The 16,518-nt window shown below is 34.8% G+C and overlaps 2 protein-coding genes across 15 annotated transcripts; one reads left to right on the forward strand and one right to left on the reverse strand.

Moving 5' to 3' along the window:
• The first annotated feature begins 2,170 nt into the window (after positions 1 to 2,170).
• LOC130716794 (uncharacterized) lies at positions 2,171 to 9,669 on the forward strand. Its single transcript, XM_057566799.1, has 2 exons — positions 2,171 to 2,531; positions 8,553 to 9,669. The coding sequence occupies exons 1-2, from the start codon at positions 2,364 to 2,366 to the stop codon at positions 9,093 to 9,095; spliced, it is 711 nt and encodes a 236-aa protein (XP_057422782.1). The 5' UTR covers positions 2,171 to 2,363; the 3' UTR covers positions 9,096 to 9,669.
• LOC130716795 (uncharacterized) lies at positions 8,469 to 14,736 on the reverse strand. 14 transcript variants are annotated; one of them, XR_009012163.1, is made up of 5 exons: positions 14,197 to 14,718; positions 13,763 to 13,820; positions 13,513 to 13,591; positions 13,166 to 13,245; positions 8,469 to 13,103 (listed from the first exon to the last, which is right to left on the reverse strand). XR_009012163.1 is itself a non-coding variant. In XM_057566800.1 (5 exons), the coding sequence occupies exons 1-5, from the start codon at positions 14,361 to 14,363 to the stop codon at positions 11,689 to 11,691; spliced, it is 402 nt and encodes a 133-aa protein (XP_057422783.1). In that variant the 5' UTR covers positions 14,364 to 14,736; the 3' UTR covers positions 8,469 to 11,688. The 14 variants fall into 14 exon arrangements, 3 of the variants coding, with proteins under 3 accessions (XP_057422783.1, XP_057422785.1, XP_057422784.1); XM_057566800.1 differs by lacking the exon at positions 13,513 to 13,591 and having other exon boundaries at positions 8,469 to 11,721; positions 13,017 to 13,103; positions 14,220 to 14,736; XM_057566802.1 differs by lacking the exon at positions 13,513 to 13,591 and having other exon boundaries at positions 8,469 to 12,105; positions 13,017 to 13,103; positions 14,220 to 14,736.
• Positions 14,737 to 16,518: the final 1,782 nt, after the last annotated feature.

Below are 16,518 nucleotides of genomic sequence, written 5' to 3' on the forward strand. Positions count from 1 at the left end.
TATATTCATATTTTTAACACTAAAAAAATCTGTCACAAAACTGATTATTTTTGTTAATTTTATATTTATTACCGTCACTGAACTCATCGCTAACTTTTTAAATCTGTCGCTAATTCCGTCGCTATATTATAGCTGAAACCGTCGCTAATTCCGTCGCTATATTCCGTCGCTAATTCCGTCGCTAATGCAGTCGCTAAATTCCGTCACTAATGCAGTCACTAATGCAGTCGCTAAATTCTGTCGCTAATTCAGTCGCTAAATTCCGTCGCTACATCGGTTGATACAAGTCCGTCGCTATATCGGTCGCTAAATCGATCGCTAAATCGGTCGCAACATTTAGCGACGAGTGAAATACCAACCAGCAAAAATCAGTCGCAAAATCGGTCGCTAACGGTTTTAGCGACCGATTTAGCCCATTTAGCGACCGATTTGGTCCGTCGCTAAATGACTGTTTTCTGGTAGTGTCTTCGAACCCAATGCCATCACGCTCGACACAACATGAGTCCGACTCATACAAGTTGTGTTTAGGATTAAGGGTTTACCGATTAGAGTTTAAGGTCGGTTTTAGAGTTTAAGGCCGATTTCAGGGTTTGGGTCTGATTTTAGAGTTTAGCGTTGATTTTAGAGTTTGGGTTAATTTCAAGATTTGGGGTCGATTGTAGGATTTTGGGTCGATTTTAGGGGTTAAGGTCAATTTTAGGGTATAGGTTTCGAGCTTAGGACTTAGTTTAAGGTTAAGGATCAAATTTAGGGTTTACGGTCGGTTTTAGGGTTTACGGTCGGTTTGGGGCCAAGTTTAGGGCATGTTTTAGGGTCTAGGTCAGGTCGAGTGGGTCGGTCGGTCAACGTGTTTAGGTTTAGTGTTTAGATATTAGGGTTGGGTCGTATTTAGTCACCCAACTTGTTCACGTCGACTAGGCACGTCTGTTACAACCATTTGTTGTTTTTGGGATACATAGAGGTGTTAGGGTTCTGATCTTTCACCCATTAGGCTTTTTTTATTTCAAAATACTTGTTGTGTTCTTTTCTTTTTACCAAAAATCTATTGTATTCCTTTTTTATTCAAAAACCCACTAGGCTTTTTTTGTTCGAAAAATCTATTGAGTTTTGTAGCGGGTTCATGGATCGAATTGCCACCCTTAGAAAAAACTCATTGACTATTGCTTACTGTGCTAACAATTAGAACCTCTTGTCTGGCTGCAACTTCTTTCTTACTCGTGTAAAGCGCAGAATCAAGTAAGAACATATTTCAAAACGAAAATGTGGATTTTCATTCTATATTAAACAAAGTAAGAATGTGAAGTGTGTGGGTTAAAGAATTATTTGTTACCTTGTTTAATTTGAGGTTACATTGGCATCCATACCGGACCACCATGACATGAGAGATGAGTTTTGTCAACCCAACTTCTTGAGCTTGGTAGAGCCCTTGACATAGCCATAGGCGATGGCAGCCATTGAGAATGAACAAGTCGACCCAAGGGGAGGTCAGTTTGAGGGCCCAAGGGTAGCAGGGAAAAGGCACAGCAACACCACGAGAAGGAGCTAAAGATGGCGGGAACTCGTGTCCCGAGGTTTCACTATACAGACCCTCACTTGCAATTATTAATATTTGTTTTTAATTTGTTTTTGTCAATCATAGTTATTCTTTATCATCACAAAAACAAAAATGACAAACTAACCGGGGAAACTTAATATAGCCATAAATTTCACTTTTGTAGCTTTGTGCCGCTTTTAAATGGTCAAATTAGGCTGGCCTCTTCAAATTATTATTTAAGAAAATAATTTTATTAATAAAGTACTCGTATATTTTATATATTTTAAGAGTACTAATTATTTACATTTTATATATATTCAATTCCGTGGGCGATTCACGAACGCTACAACAACACCTGTGACCCTTTTAGTTTGTCCCATTTTCTGATCCCTCAATGCATATCTAAATTTTTTTTTATTTTACAATTTGTGGCCGTTAAAAACCGTTTTCATTATATAAAAAAAACCGTTGTATAATATTATTTTTATTCATTCTATATCTTTATTTTCTTTGTATGACCAGTTACATCATCATTCTCTCACTGTTGTAAAGATAATTACTGTGAAACACTCATTTCCAAGAGTTTCATTTGCTTTATAGATCATGTCCTCCTCATCCCACTCACATGATTTTCTATATAAATGCTCAACTTCTAAGTCCGAAAGCAGACGAAACATATATTCTTGTGGGAGAAAGAATCTACAAGGATCACACTGCAAAGAGAAACTAATTAAGTACTGAAACTCTGAAGCTAGCACACAAACAACACAAGTATACTCCATTTAAGTTTCTTCAGAGAGAGAGAGAGACAAAGAAGCAGAAGATTAAGATGGAATGGAAGAAATATTATTTGGATGTGATGCTGGTACCATCAGGATTTCTGTTAATCACTGGTTACCATTTCTGGCTATGGCATAAGGTCCGCACACAACCTTCTTCCACCATTATTGGAATCAATTCTCATGGAAGACGCTCCTGGATCCCTGCCATGTTGAAGGTATATATAGTCTCTTCTTCTCTCCATCAAAATGTTATAATGAATTTGATTATTGTTTCCTTTTCTTAGTACCTCCCATTTTGTTTATATATTTTTGGTGAAGGCATGAATATAGTGGAGATAATTAATATGTATTTCTATAGCTAATTCTTTTTTTGGTGCATAAGAATATATAATATCTGTTTGAACTATTTCAAGTATTAATTTTCACAAACAAATAGAAGTTAATGAGGCACTTCTCTAAATTAAACTACTTTCTGTTCTTACTTCTTAGCTTCGTGGTGAAGAGTTTTTATTTTCTTCATACATATGGTTGGAGCCAAAAGATAAAAAGCATATATAACTGATATTATTGACAAGACAAGTACGTATACATGAAGCCTGAATATCATGGAAGGTTATAGATTTGTTATGATCTTTTATGGTAAAGTTTGGATGATATCCCAAATATAAATATAGAAACACAGAATGGCGAAAAGAAATATATTATGAGATGTGATAAGAAAATAAGATAAAAAAAAACATCGGATAGAGAAAAAAGCAGGTTGTGACTGATTCAAAATTGTCTACATGCTTTTGTGTCGTACATGATTTTGTCACAAATTAATTTTGATGTCATCTGGTTGTGTGATCTAAAGGCGCATGCATCCAGATTTCACAATTTTTTTCGATAGCAAAATTATATTTATCATTTAAATTATGAGAATATTTCTTTCAGATAAGAGTAAGATAAAGACACACAAACACCGCTTAAATAAAACACCAACCGGATAAAATCAAATTAACCCGCAACCAACGAGACAGTGTTCACTAGTTAGGTTGCTGCAGAGAGCTGTGAGAAAGTTTATCTTTATTAAATTAAAAGTAAAAGTAGTTCCCTAGGAATATTTTGGTTTAGAAATGACAGAGAGCTCATATTTATATTCATCTCCCTGTACCAATACCTACATTATGCAATAATTAATCTTTGCTTACAGTTATAGCTTTATCTACCAAGTTAAAAGAATTAACTTTAGTGCCTAAAAAAGTAGCCTTCGAAAAAAACTTTAGTACCTAAAGAATATAGTGCATATAACATGCACTAAATGCTAGTTATAAAAATATGGTAGTTTAATGATTTACCAGTCTTACAGTTATGAAGTTTAATGAATATATACGGTTAGTGTAAAGAAGTTTTATATTGATATCCAACTATTTTATGCCATGTATGACAAACTATATATGTATTACATTTTTTATATATACATTAAATTAAAATTATATTTTCTGAAGTTTGTAATATGAGTATATGTGTAAAAATTAGTGTATCTACCAGTCTACCACTATATATATATACATACTCCTTGTAAAATATTTTACGATAAATATGTTGACAAATATTTGGGTTGATATTATTAAAATAACTTTTTTCAATTTTGCATAAGTTAGAAATTTAAGTTTGTAAGTAAAGGTTAGTACAACTTGTATATAGGGTCAAGTATAGTGTCATAATATAAGGTCTCAATGAGAGATTTCTTCTATTTTCTTGCCCTCGCCTCACATATAGGCCCTCGCCTCACATCTCGTTTTTTTGACAATAATTTTTTTTTGAAATCTAAAAGGGTCGAAATACAAGTCTTCTCAACAAAAGATAAAACTACAAAACTATAAAACTAATTAAGTGAAAGAGATCAAATCGACAAACAGTTTCCGCCACAAAAATCAAAAACAAAAACAAAAAAACCAAAACCCCAAAAACCATAGGCAACAACTCCTAAAACCCTAAAAAAACCAGAAAACAAACAACACCTTAAGAGCTAGCATACATATACATATTGGGGTTAAGATAATTTTAGATGCTTCACACATCCCGCAATGATCTCCTCATCAGGCTCATCCCAAATAAGACCCACATCTTTTCCTTACATCTACATCTGGTGAACTCTCTTACGAGCATAATCAAGTGGGATGAGCATCAAACAAAGCCATAGAAACGACCCTAGGATGCGTACAGTCCGAAAAATCTGGCTGTTCTGAGCCATCATAAATAATAGCTTCAAGTTCCTTTTTTCTTTCTTTCTCTCGGTATGACATTCTTAGGGCGTCCTCTTTTTTCGCAAATCGAAACCCATCACCCTTAGCTGCAAAACCAACATTTGATTTGTGCTCCTTCTCAACAGAAGGCAATCCATGAGAAAGAGGGCTGAACAGAGAGAAAATCATGTGAAGAGATGAACCTCTGAGGGAACTCGACGACGATCAGTCCTACCACCACCCTCTCCAACCACACCCGGTAGCTTTATGTACTAAGAACCAACAGCATGCAAGATCAGCGTGCTTAGGTTCCGAACCGATATATGAAACAACACCTCCATGCACGACCTGCAAAAGAGTGGAACTATCACCACTTTCCTTGAAAATATCCTTCTCCCCACCATTCCCACAGTAATAACCAATAGCTACCTCTACCTCAAAATCTTATAAAATTACATAAACAACCATGACCCCAAAAGAAATCAAGTCCATTTGATCAAACTAACAAGTATGATATGAGTTTACAAAGAATCGTAGCTCCCCAACAATAAAAACCTGAAAGTCCACGCCCTCACCTCTTTCCAAACGCAAATCACACACCATTAAAGGAGAATCCCCAAACAAATCCATAAAAGAGGTACCGAAATTTACAACAAACGCTTCCCCCAACAAACCACCGCCCTCTAGGGAGCATGCCTTCTCGGAAACAAAGTCGCCAGCTGCAATCTCAATTTCCATGTTCACCCCAACCAACCCAACATCTTGTGCAATAATCTTCAAGATAAAAAGCCTCAATTATACCAGTAGCCGCCAGCAAACCACCACATTCTAGGTGGCAGGACTCCCAAGAAACATGAGCGATGGCGGCAAACATCAGAGACCTGTTGAACACGTCCAAACCATTATCCCGTGAAATGATTTCCGAGAATAGGAATGCGTCAGGAATCCTTTCTCCACCATCATAGACCTTATCCGCCAAATACAAAGACATATCTTCTTCTGAATCAATAGAGGAACCCTCAGGCACAACAAGTTTTTGCCATACTTGTGACTCACCCTTAGTGCGTTTCATCTAATGACGCAAGATGGCAGGTTTGACTGATCCAATCAAAAATTGGTTATTGATCAGTTCATTTGAAGGGAAAAACTGGTACAATTCATAATAGGTTAGAACCACTCAAACCAGGTTAAAATTTGTCAAAACGGGTGCTATTCTAGCAAAAACCGATCATATTTTTAAAAACTCAAAAAAAACTATATTTTTATTTTAAATTTGACTAAAAATTATTTATTCAAATAAATATTCAGTGTTAATAAATTATATATATTTAAATTTATATGAATTATTACAGGTTCAACGATCAGTCTGATTTTAAAACATTTTAGTTGTTAATATCTTATTGAATTTGAGATGTTTTCATATAATATTTATTTCAATTAACTATTTAAGTATCAAGTGCTCATATATTTTTCCTAAATACTTCTTATTATACTTATTTAAACGCTTGTTAAAAAAATTTAGTTTATAATTACAACTAAGTTGGACTTCAATATGAGTATTTGTCTAGGCTTTTGGTTGAACATTTATAGGGAGAAGTATTTATTTGATAATATTTTCAACTCTAAATTCCAAGTGCTCCAAATATTATATTATTACTAGTTTAATAATATTTATCCGTACAATTTATAGGGTTGATCATGAGCAATAAACCATAATTTATGGGACAAAGACTTCTTGATCCTTTGCAAAAAAAAAAAAAGGTAAGAAAAAGACTATGAATATTTTATACCAGCTTAAAATTGCTTTTAAAATCAACCGGTCTGAAAGTAAAAAAAAAAAAAAAAGGTAGAATTTGCAATAATTACAATCAAACATGGCTAGCTAAAGGTAAGATTGGATTTTTTGATACACTCATATTCGTTTTATTTTTTATTTTTTTTCACTCAATTTCTTATTCTATATTTCCTTACATATCACCTATTATATTTCACATTTCTCATTTATTTTTTTATGGTTCTAGGCGTGTGGTTTAGTCCGGGTGTGAATAGTTTTTTACTATTATTAAAGATATTGCTTTATCTAAAGGGATTTCAGGGCCCTGTCTGTGCTGTAAGGTTTATCTTTAGAATCTTAAAAAGACAAACATACAAAAATGCATCTTCAAGAGAATCTTAGTAACATTGGCGGGCTTAGGTTTTGCAATTCTTTTATGAGAGAATGCAGGGCCTTTTCCAAAATATGGCCCATCACTTTTAAATAAAAAGTAGTTCAGTAACTTCATAGAAAAGAGTGGGTTGACGATTGCACTTTTGTTTTTGTGGTCTTGTGTTGATTATGAATTAAAAATCTTAGCAAAAGAAAAAAGACAACATTCATGCTTCTGGCCACATTCCACAATGGTTTTGTCTTAACGCTAATTAAGTGGTTCACCCATTTTGAAATATTGTTGATTGATTAATTCTTTTCTTTTGTCTTATGTCCAGATTAATAAATTTACTCTGAGGCATATGTGGTTGTACATTGGTTAAGATCACATATATTTTATTCATAATCTTTTTTCTTTTGTATGCACATTTACTAACTAAAGATGGGTGGTGTTCACATAATTAACACATACCACATTAATGTTGGGTAAAACATTGATGACATCACTTAAAGGATCTCTATCTTAGTTTTGTTTTTATTCTCATCATCTTCACTAACATTAACGTGCCACCATCAATTTTCACACCTCCATTATAATTTAGTATCTCCAATGGAGGTTACCAAATCGAGTTGGAACACTTACGTAATATTGCTTATTTTGGAGCATCATTTAAGCAACATGACATGTCGGTTTGGTTGCTTATTTTGGAGCATCATTTCAGCAACATGACATGTCAGTTTGGTTGCTTATATTTAAGCAACAGTTGTTTATTCTCTTACTTTTTGTTGTTTGACTAAAAAATTATATTTTCTCTTTCATTCATTAATTTAAATAGTGTCATGACCTTAAAATGATATAAATATATGAGGTATAGTGAAACTCAACCAAAAGTAAAATAAGCAACCGTGGTTGGAGAAAATTTTGTTTGAGTTACTTAAATTCTATGTGACAGTTTGGGACCACCATAATAGTGTTTAAGTAAGAAAAATGAGAGGGATAAAGAGAACAGAAGAAAAGGGGTAGGATATGATTGATAAATGAGATAAATTTGAATGTAAAAAAGTGAATGTGAATCTATCAAATTTCTTAAAAAGTTAGATTATAATGTAGACCATATCATACATAATTAAGACCTATCACCTGAAAATTTAAAAAGGGTAGTGGTTGTAACTATTAACTAATTATAAAGACTATGTAACAAAAAAAACTAATAATAAAGACTTTTTCTATGGATGAAGAAAATCTAATTCACAAATCTTAAGAGTTTGTTATAAATTAATTTAACACATAAAAAACATATTATAAATAAAGCAAATGCTAATTACTCTTTTTAAACATTTGCTTTTTAACATTTTTTTCTGATTGGTCAAAATTCATGTAGGGTTCACTGAATTATATGGGACTCACTCCTAATTTTGTGAGACTTACATTAATTTTAACCAATTATAAAGATAATTTTAGAAAAAAAAAAGTGTCAAAGAGAACATTGTTAACACTCCTCAATGGAGTAATCATATGCCAACATACAAAACTCATTGACATACTTTCTACATACTATGTTTGTAGCCGTGATTTCAACCACCACTATATTTGTAGTAGTTAAAATCCCGCTAAATGGTATATTGGAAGTCTTTTGGTGGATGTTGACTTTGTGAGCCAAGGAAAACATGATTGAAAAGTTAAAAAAGTTTTTTTTCCATAAATTAAATTTAACACATAATGAATATATTATAAAGAACATATATTGAATATTAGTTATAGAAATATAGTGCATATATAGATAAACCAATTATTAATTTCTATTAAGTATGAGCCATATTAAAGGTTGATTGACACAAAAACAATATGCATTTTTTGGCAGGACATTGAAAAGAAGAACATCCTAGCAGTTCAAACTCTCCGTAATCTGATAATGGGCTCAACTCTCATGGCCACCACCTCCATCCTCCTCTCCGCCGGGTTGGGAGCCGTCATAAGCAGCACTTACAGCGTGAAGAAGCCTCTCAACGACGCCGTCTACGGCTCTCACGGCGAGTTCATGGTGGCTCTCAAATACGTGACACTCCTAACCATATTCTTATTCTCATTTTTCTGTCACACCCTGTCTATCAGGTTCTTCAACCAGGTGAGTGTCCTCATTTGCACACCATTAGATGTCCCATCCATGGTGACCCCTGAATATTTGATTGAGCTTTTGGAGAAAGGAACCATTTTGAGCACTGTTGGTAACAGGCTTTTCTACTCAGCACTTCCTCTTGTGCTTTGGATCTTTGGACCGGTTCTCGTTTTCTTGTGTTGTGTCGCTATGATTCCTGTGCTTTACAATTTGGACTTTGTTTGTGGGAGTGGAAAGGGATCCAAGATGATGAAGAATGACAAAGGGAGTGATCACTACGTCGTTTGATCACTATCGAGACAATACAATTGATTATGAAGTCATAATCAAATTTAGTAGAAGATTCCAAGTTTCAGAATTGATCGATTCTGAGGAAGAAGAAACTATAAGCGAGACATGCTATAAAATGTGAAATAGATAGGAATTATTTGAATACAACATTAGTAAAGATTAAAATCTTATGTCACTCGTTAAATGTCTCATTCCTTGCATCACCAATAGAATTCTGTTATATCAATTAGAAAAATATTGATATAATAGTTATAACCTTATTATATAGAGTAGTTTTTAATTGATATGTTACAATTCTATTAATAAGAAAGAGAATGAGACGAGTGATGAAAACATAAGATTCTACTCATTATTAGGGGCATCATCTACTATACTTTTATGTTTTAAAGGTGTTTGTTCCTTGTAATAGTTATAATCTTCCTCTGATCACAAGCCACTTGCTGAAGTGCTTTCAAAAATAATGCAAGTGGCTTTTCCAATGTGGCTTTGATTGTGGTTATCATTATTAACCTTTTAGATTTGGTTCCTAATGGGAGCTTTTCTTTTATGGCGCGCACTGAAGTGCTTTTTAGTTTTGTTTGCTTAAACACGGCAGAGACATAAAGGAATAATAATGTTAGACACAAGCCAACCACGTGTAGCTTTTTTTATTAAATGAAACCTGAATTTTATCAGGTGCCAACTGGCCTAGAAACAAGGACATTCAAGTTAACTAATTTAAAAGCAGTCTCTACAACCTCTTCCACCCAAATTGACTCAAAATAAGTGGAAGTGTTCTTTGTGAGAAAATCTGCAACTGAATTTCTAGAACAACTAGCAAAAATAGATTAACAAAATAAAAAAACCAAACTAATAAAAGCATCTTTTGTTAGGACCAAGTCAGATTAATCCGAGGCTAATTTAAGTGGACAACTTGTTAAATCATCAAATCTTTGGTTATAATTTTTTTATTAGGAGAATGAATATTCCGAGCAAATAGGCAAATAAAATTTTAAGCAAGAGTATATGTGCTTTATCATTACACATTCGTTATTTTTCATCCAACTAGCTTGGGTTGGTCAAATGTCACTTATTTATATATCCAATAATTGGGTTGTGGGAAAAAATTCCATATTTCGGTACATGTTTTATATAATTAGAAATGAATATTCTTACAAGATATGTTGGCATCGCTTTCTCTCATATAATGATAAAGATAAATAATAAAATTTTATAGAATTAAATTATCTGTCGCATCTGTCTTTTAGGCTTTGGTGATGAGTTTTTAAGGAGGAAATGAAAAGATTTTGAGGGGAAGGGGAATAGAGAGTGGGAGTGAAGGTAAGTTCTCCCTTTGTCTTTGTTTGAAAATTACAAATTTTACAAATACCCCAATTTGGGAATCTGCCCCTTATCTGTCCAAGGGATGAATCATGAAAGGGCATAGGTCTTTGGTGTCCTCTCCAGTCAAGAATTAGGGTCTCATAATAAGTAGTCAATGTACTCTTATCTCATGCATTTCTTTGTTCATGGTTTCGATATTCTGATATTTTAGGTGTAAAGGAACCACACTCTACATTAAAATATCTAAAGATGAGATGGAGAGTTTTTAAAATTTTCTCAAACCCTTTCCGCCTTTTTTAAAACTCACAAATAAGGATATGACTTTTTATATTTTCCTTCCCTATTCTCCAAACAGTATTGCTATATGTGTTAGAGTCTCACATTGGTTAGAGATGTGGCCAAGCAATTGCTTATATATGGTTGTGCAAACCTTAACTCTTGAGCTAGCTTTTGGGTTGAGTTAAGCCTCCTTCAATATGGTATGAAGCCACTATAACACACCACGCACAATGATAATTTTCAGCCAATGAGAGTGAACTTAACTGGATATCATAGGGGGGAGTAAATGATAAAATAGCTCGAGTAGGAAAAAATTACAACTGCTCGTGCATTGTCGTGACTCATCATCTCATGCCACACATCATTACTCTTCTTTAAAATCTAACTCGTAAAGAGAGCCTTAATGAAATAGTGCCATGCGATTAGAAGTTTTTTTTTCTTTTTTAACATGTTTTATCTTGATTTTTTTTATCTTGAAATATGCTTGGAAAGGAAAAAAAGGAGGATAAGTTATTTCAATCCATATACTAAGCATGTACTTGATTGGAAGCAAAATCCTATCAAGCAACTAAACATCTAATTTGAAAAGTTAAGAAAATAAAAGAAAAAATAAAATCTGAGAGCAATGTCAATTTTCTGGATTCTTCTATTAATAATGTTATGGGAAACACTCCTACCGGCCACCCTTCGGGTCGATCGCGCCGTCTCCTCACCCGACCGATAATGAGGACGATCAACTCCGACCGACCAACCAAGTAATTACTTCCGACTTAGAACTCCAACTCTATTAGCTCAAGTTCCACAATTCTTATAGGCCAGAGCTAGTGGGCTATTGTTCTGGGAGACTCTCCAACCGATCACCCCCGGGTCAACCGCGCCGTCTCCTTACCCAACCAAGACTAGAGACGATCTACCCCGACCGGCCAACTAAGTAATTATGGACCAGCAATCGAGGCAAAGGCACGAAGCTCGAGGATGAACTAGGCACTCATGACCGCCTCGAACCGCGCAATCTCAAACTCTATAAAAGCCAAGGCATGGAGAACTTAAGGTACACATTAATCTATCTCATTTCACTACACCAAAAAATGGCTTTTACAGCGGTTTTTTTTGGCCTTTTACAGCGGTTTTCAGCGGTCCAGAACCGCTGTAGATCTCGCCGCTGTAAAAGCCTTAACAGCGGTTCTAACCGCTGTAAAAGATGCATTATTTACAGCGGTTGATTTAATAAAACCGCTGTAAATACAGACCTACAACAGCTGTTCTCTAGAATAACCGCTGTACTTGAGTCTTCTTTTACAGCGGTTTCAGCCGGTAACCGCTGTATTTGATAATATATATTACAGCGGTTCCACCACGGTTCGCAAACATCCATTTTCGATCCATATTATCCCAATCTACCAAACTAATTATGAACAACAATTAACAAAAAAAGTTAGACGAAAGCATGAAAGATAAGGCATCAAATAATAAAAGGAGAGTAGCAAAACCACAGACTTGACAATCAACATTCAGCTATTCAATTATGGTCTCATAGATTGCTCAGGCAGTACCTTGGATTAGTGCTCCAATCATAAAAAGAGTATTGTGCGTATGTAAACATAGTCTAAGGCTACTATTGTTTTCAATCTCCTGTTAATTTCCAATGACTACAAGTACACCAAGCTTAGCAGATTAACATAAAACCAATTAGTTTTCAAAAAATCCTAAATTGTATTTACTCATGACCAAGCAGGAACAAAACTAGGAAACTTAATGAGGGGGCAAAAATTTACAAAATGCTAAATAAAATTTACAATGAAACAGCTATAAAAATCAATTAAAGTACAATAAACTTTAAATGTATGAAAGGTTAAATATCAAAGCAGGTACTAGAGAAAGCTAGAAGAGATGATTTTCTCTTTCACTCCAATGTACTCATGTTTTGCTGCCAATTGCAATTGAAGCAATCAAATGAACTATTTTCTTTACCAATATTAAACTGGATATACCAGTATTAATTATCATCTCTTTTATTCTAACAAGGTAGAAACAATTATTAGAGCAAGGCTAGAATTTAATCTCTCATGTGTAATATCCAATCTCAACCAAAGAAGTACTAACTAACATAATCAATTCAAAAACTGTAAGAGGTGTGCTGGATTTATCCTAGGGTTGCTATTGAAGACTAGGACAAAGTGTGATCAAAAGAAGAAAAGGACGTGAAAATCAGTTTCACAGAAGGTTTATAGAATACAAAACTAAGCAATCTCATTATACACATCAAGCAAATGGTAAGTAACTCTAATTTGATATTAGTTGAGAAAGGAAAATTACCTTGTTTACTCCACAAATCTTCTTAGCTCTATTATTTATCTCCTTCAGTTTCTTCCTTGACTTCTCTATCTTAGTCTCAAGACTATTCTGAAACAGATACACATGTTAGTTTGAATGGTGTAAAGCATGATCCTTGAGCAAGAAATAACCTGTCTCAAGGTTGGAAATTGAAAATTCCTAGCAAGGTCCAAGTTCTTGTAGCGTTCAAAGAAGCTTGCAAGAGTAAAAGCTGCATAGTAAGAACAACCATCAATACAACAAGCATGACCCTGCAGGAAAGTCTTGAACATAAAATACAATTCACATTGAACAATAAGAATGTGTCTGAAACAAAGCATCATTGAACTTAAACTTGTATGATAGCTTCTTTTAATATGTTGAGCCTTTACTGCATCAGATCTTGATATATCCAAGAACCACAACCTTCATTATTTAGTACAATTTAAAATCCAAATAAAGTGGTAAAAGTAACAAACTAAACTAAGATAGACACTACCACGTCCACAAGATTTATGATTCCATTATTCAGGGCAGAATATAATCAATATATCTTGAAGTTGTGCTCACTTTGATACCTGAATGATTCAAAAACTGTTTTTAGTTAGAGAAGTAGTTAACAAGAAACACTTCTTGATACATACATAAAACTGCTACTATATGATAAGCACATATCAGGGCCAAAGCTTGTATTAAGGGAGTACCTGAATGAAACAACTAGTGAGTAGTGACTAGGTATGAAAGATTACCTTCCCAAGGGATCAGATAAAACGCTTCCCATCTGTTGGCTTGTTTGATACAACAAAACTGTCAACATAAAAAAACTACTTACAATTATCTAAACGATTTCCTTTACAATGAAACTTTAAAATTTATACTCTCAGAGGTCCTGACATCCATCAGATGCAAAAAAGGTTACAAAAAATTACAAGAACATGCTTTCAATGATGAATAAAGGTCACAAAAATTTCATCAGTCACAAATAGCTCAAAAGAGCAATGCACCATTCACCAGAAACAAAAGAACAGAACTGGTAAATCTAAGAAATTAAATAATTTAATCATAGAATAAACCCAATTTTACACCCAGTCACCCATCAATTCACCTAACTCCATATAGCCCCCTTAGAGAAAAGGTTAGAGAAGGAAAGCAAATAGAAAATTAGAGAGAAGACAATGGTTACCAGTTTTGGAGAGGAAATCGTACAAGTGTGATGGCTGTCACAGAGAAGAATAGATGTGTGCGCACAGAATGGAAGAGAAGGAGCGGCAATAGAAGACGTCTATAGGAGCTGCCCACAGGAGACTCCTGAGAGAGAGTAAAGGGTTTGATTCCTGAGAGAGACTCCATTGCGTTTCTGAATTCAAAGAGACAACGGCGCAGCAGGGACGGAGGCGGCGGCAAGGACGGTGGAGGCACAAGGTGCAGCAAGCTTTTGAGAGATGGATCAGAGGTTAAGATGGCAAGAACCGTGCACAAAGGAACACAAAACAAGAGCGGGAAGGACGGCTCCGACGCCGGCTAGGACGTCTCCGGCGGCGGCAAGGACGGTGGAGGCAGAGGTAAGACGCGTTTCAGAGAAGGAGAAGAGGTTAAGAGTCGAGAGAGTGAAGTGTGGTAAAGAATAGGGTTTACAGTTACTGGGTTTTGTTAGTGGGGTACGAATTCAATATAATATACTTATATAGATAAACCAACATATTTAATAAAAGCTCACTCGAGCCCAATGGTGTAGTGTTTCTCAACACGCTGTAAATAGTGGAACCCAATTATTTACCAATTATTTACAGCGGTTTAGAACATAACCGCTATAAAATCCTATTATCCGCTCCGCGTTTTTGTGTCTACAGCGGCTGCAAAATTAACCGCTGTTAATAAGTAATGATTTTACAGCGGTTTATTCTTTAACCGCTATAAAATCCTATAATCCGCTCCGTCTTTTTGTTTTTACAGCGCCTGCTAGGCGAAGCGCTGTAATAGGGGCGCTGTAAAAGCCCTTTTCTGGTGTAGTGTTTCTCAACATCTTAACCCACATTCTAACTTGAGCGTCGGAGTGTCACTGCAGGGACCCCTCCCGGACACGATGAACAACGGAGCACCGTGAAGATCATTACCTCGCCCCCCCCCCTCGCCGAAGTTCCACCGCTCCCCTCTCTCCCTAGCTCTTTCCAGGTAGGCTTGGTCAGTTTCCCCGATCAAATAACAAGCATTATAATTTATAGTAAGGTAGAAACATAAACTAAGGAAAGTTGCAATTGTACTTGCGGCATCATCCTATTACTTAGAACATTCTAAAATAGAATAAAAAAAATCAAACATTGGGAATGGTAGCTCACAATAATCTTGCGATAAGGAAGAAGATGAGGTGGAGGATATAATTGAACAGTTTATTGTGCATCTTTGGAGGTTAATTTACTGCACAAATTGCTAGCTCATGACAATCTTGTCATGAGGAAGAAGTTGAGGTGGAGGACATAGTTGAAGAGTCTATTATGGACATTGATGGTTGTGATGATGATCCCCTTGAAGCAGTGGAATATATTAATGATCTTAATTTTTTCTTAGTTGATTTTCATCGGTTATACATCATGCAATTACAAGGCTTAGCAAATTATACATCTTTGAACTATGTTCTGTTTTTTTGGCATAAATGATCTAACATTGATTTATTTATATAAAAAAAAACTAAACATTGGAATAAGATGACTAGCCTTCACTATCCATCCACTTGAACCTAATAATTCCAGCTCATGAGAACCCACAAATTAAATATCTAGTAGCTATGAGCATGTTTGATACCTCTGTATCTATATTTCTCTCCGCACAATTTGATCTAGATCTTTATTCATGTATACATTGTAGCTCATATTATCCTCCATGAGGTAATCTTTTCCTATCCAATGTTGCATCATTGCACATATTGTCAATTAACAATAATGAAGGCAACAACAACGAAGAAACCTTATTTACAAAAAAAAAGGGCATTGTTACTTTTTTTGTGATGGGGAAAAAATGCCTTAAGGACAATGCTTCAATAAATAGAGATGATTAATGTCATACACAGTAAGAAGAAATTATTCATTTGAAATAACCGTATTAAATATATCAGTAACAATAAAAGATTAATTTTCTTTGAGAAATTATTTTTTAAACCTTTTTTTCGCAAAAAAATTATTGTATTCATTTGAAAATGGACCAAGCCCAAAGCACAGGGAACAAAGCCCTAAAGCAGCTAATCATGCAAGGCCTAAACAATTACACGAACCGGTAGTATATGGATTCTGGACTCTTGTAGTGTTTAAGGACGTAAGGAGAGTATTTGACCCAAAAATTAAAGGACGTAAGGAGTAGTGGTTTTGGGTTTTCTTTTGTTGCTCAAATTGGGCTTTGAATAAATCAATGTAGATACATGTATACTTTTACGTTATGTTTGGTTGGAGATAGCATGGAGAGAGATAAGCAAGAAATAAAGCATCCTCGCGTGTTTGGTTATTTTCTACGGTAT

This window comes from Lotus japonicus, chromosome 5 (assembly GCF_012489685.1).
Source record: "Lotus japonicus ecotype B-129 chromosome 5, LjGifu_v1.2".
Lineage (NCBI taxonomy): Eukaryota > Viridiplantae > Streptophyta > Magnoliopsida > Fabales > Fabaceae > Lotus > Lotus japonicus.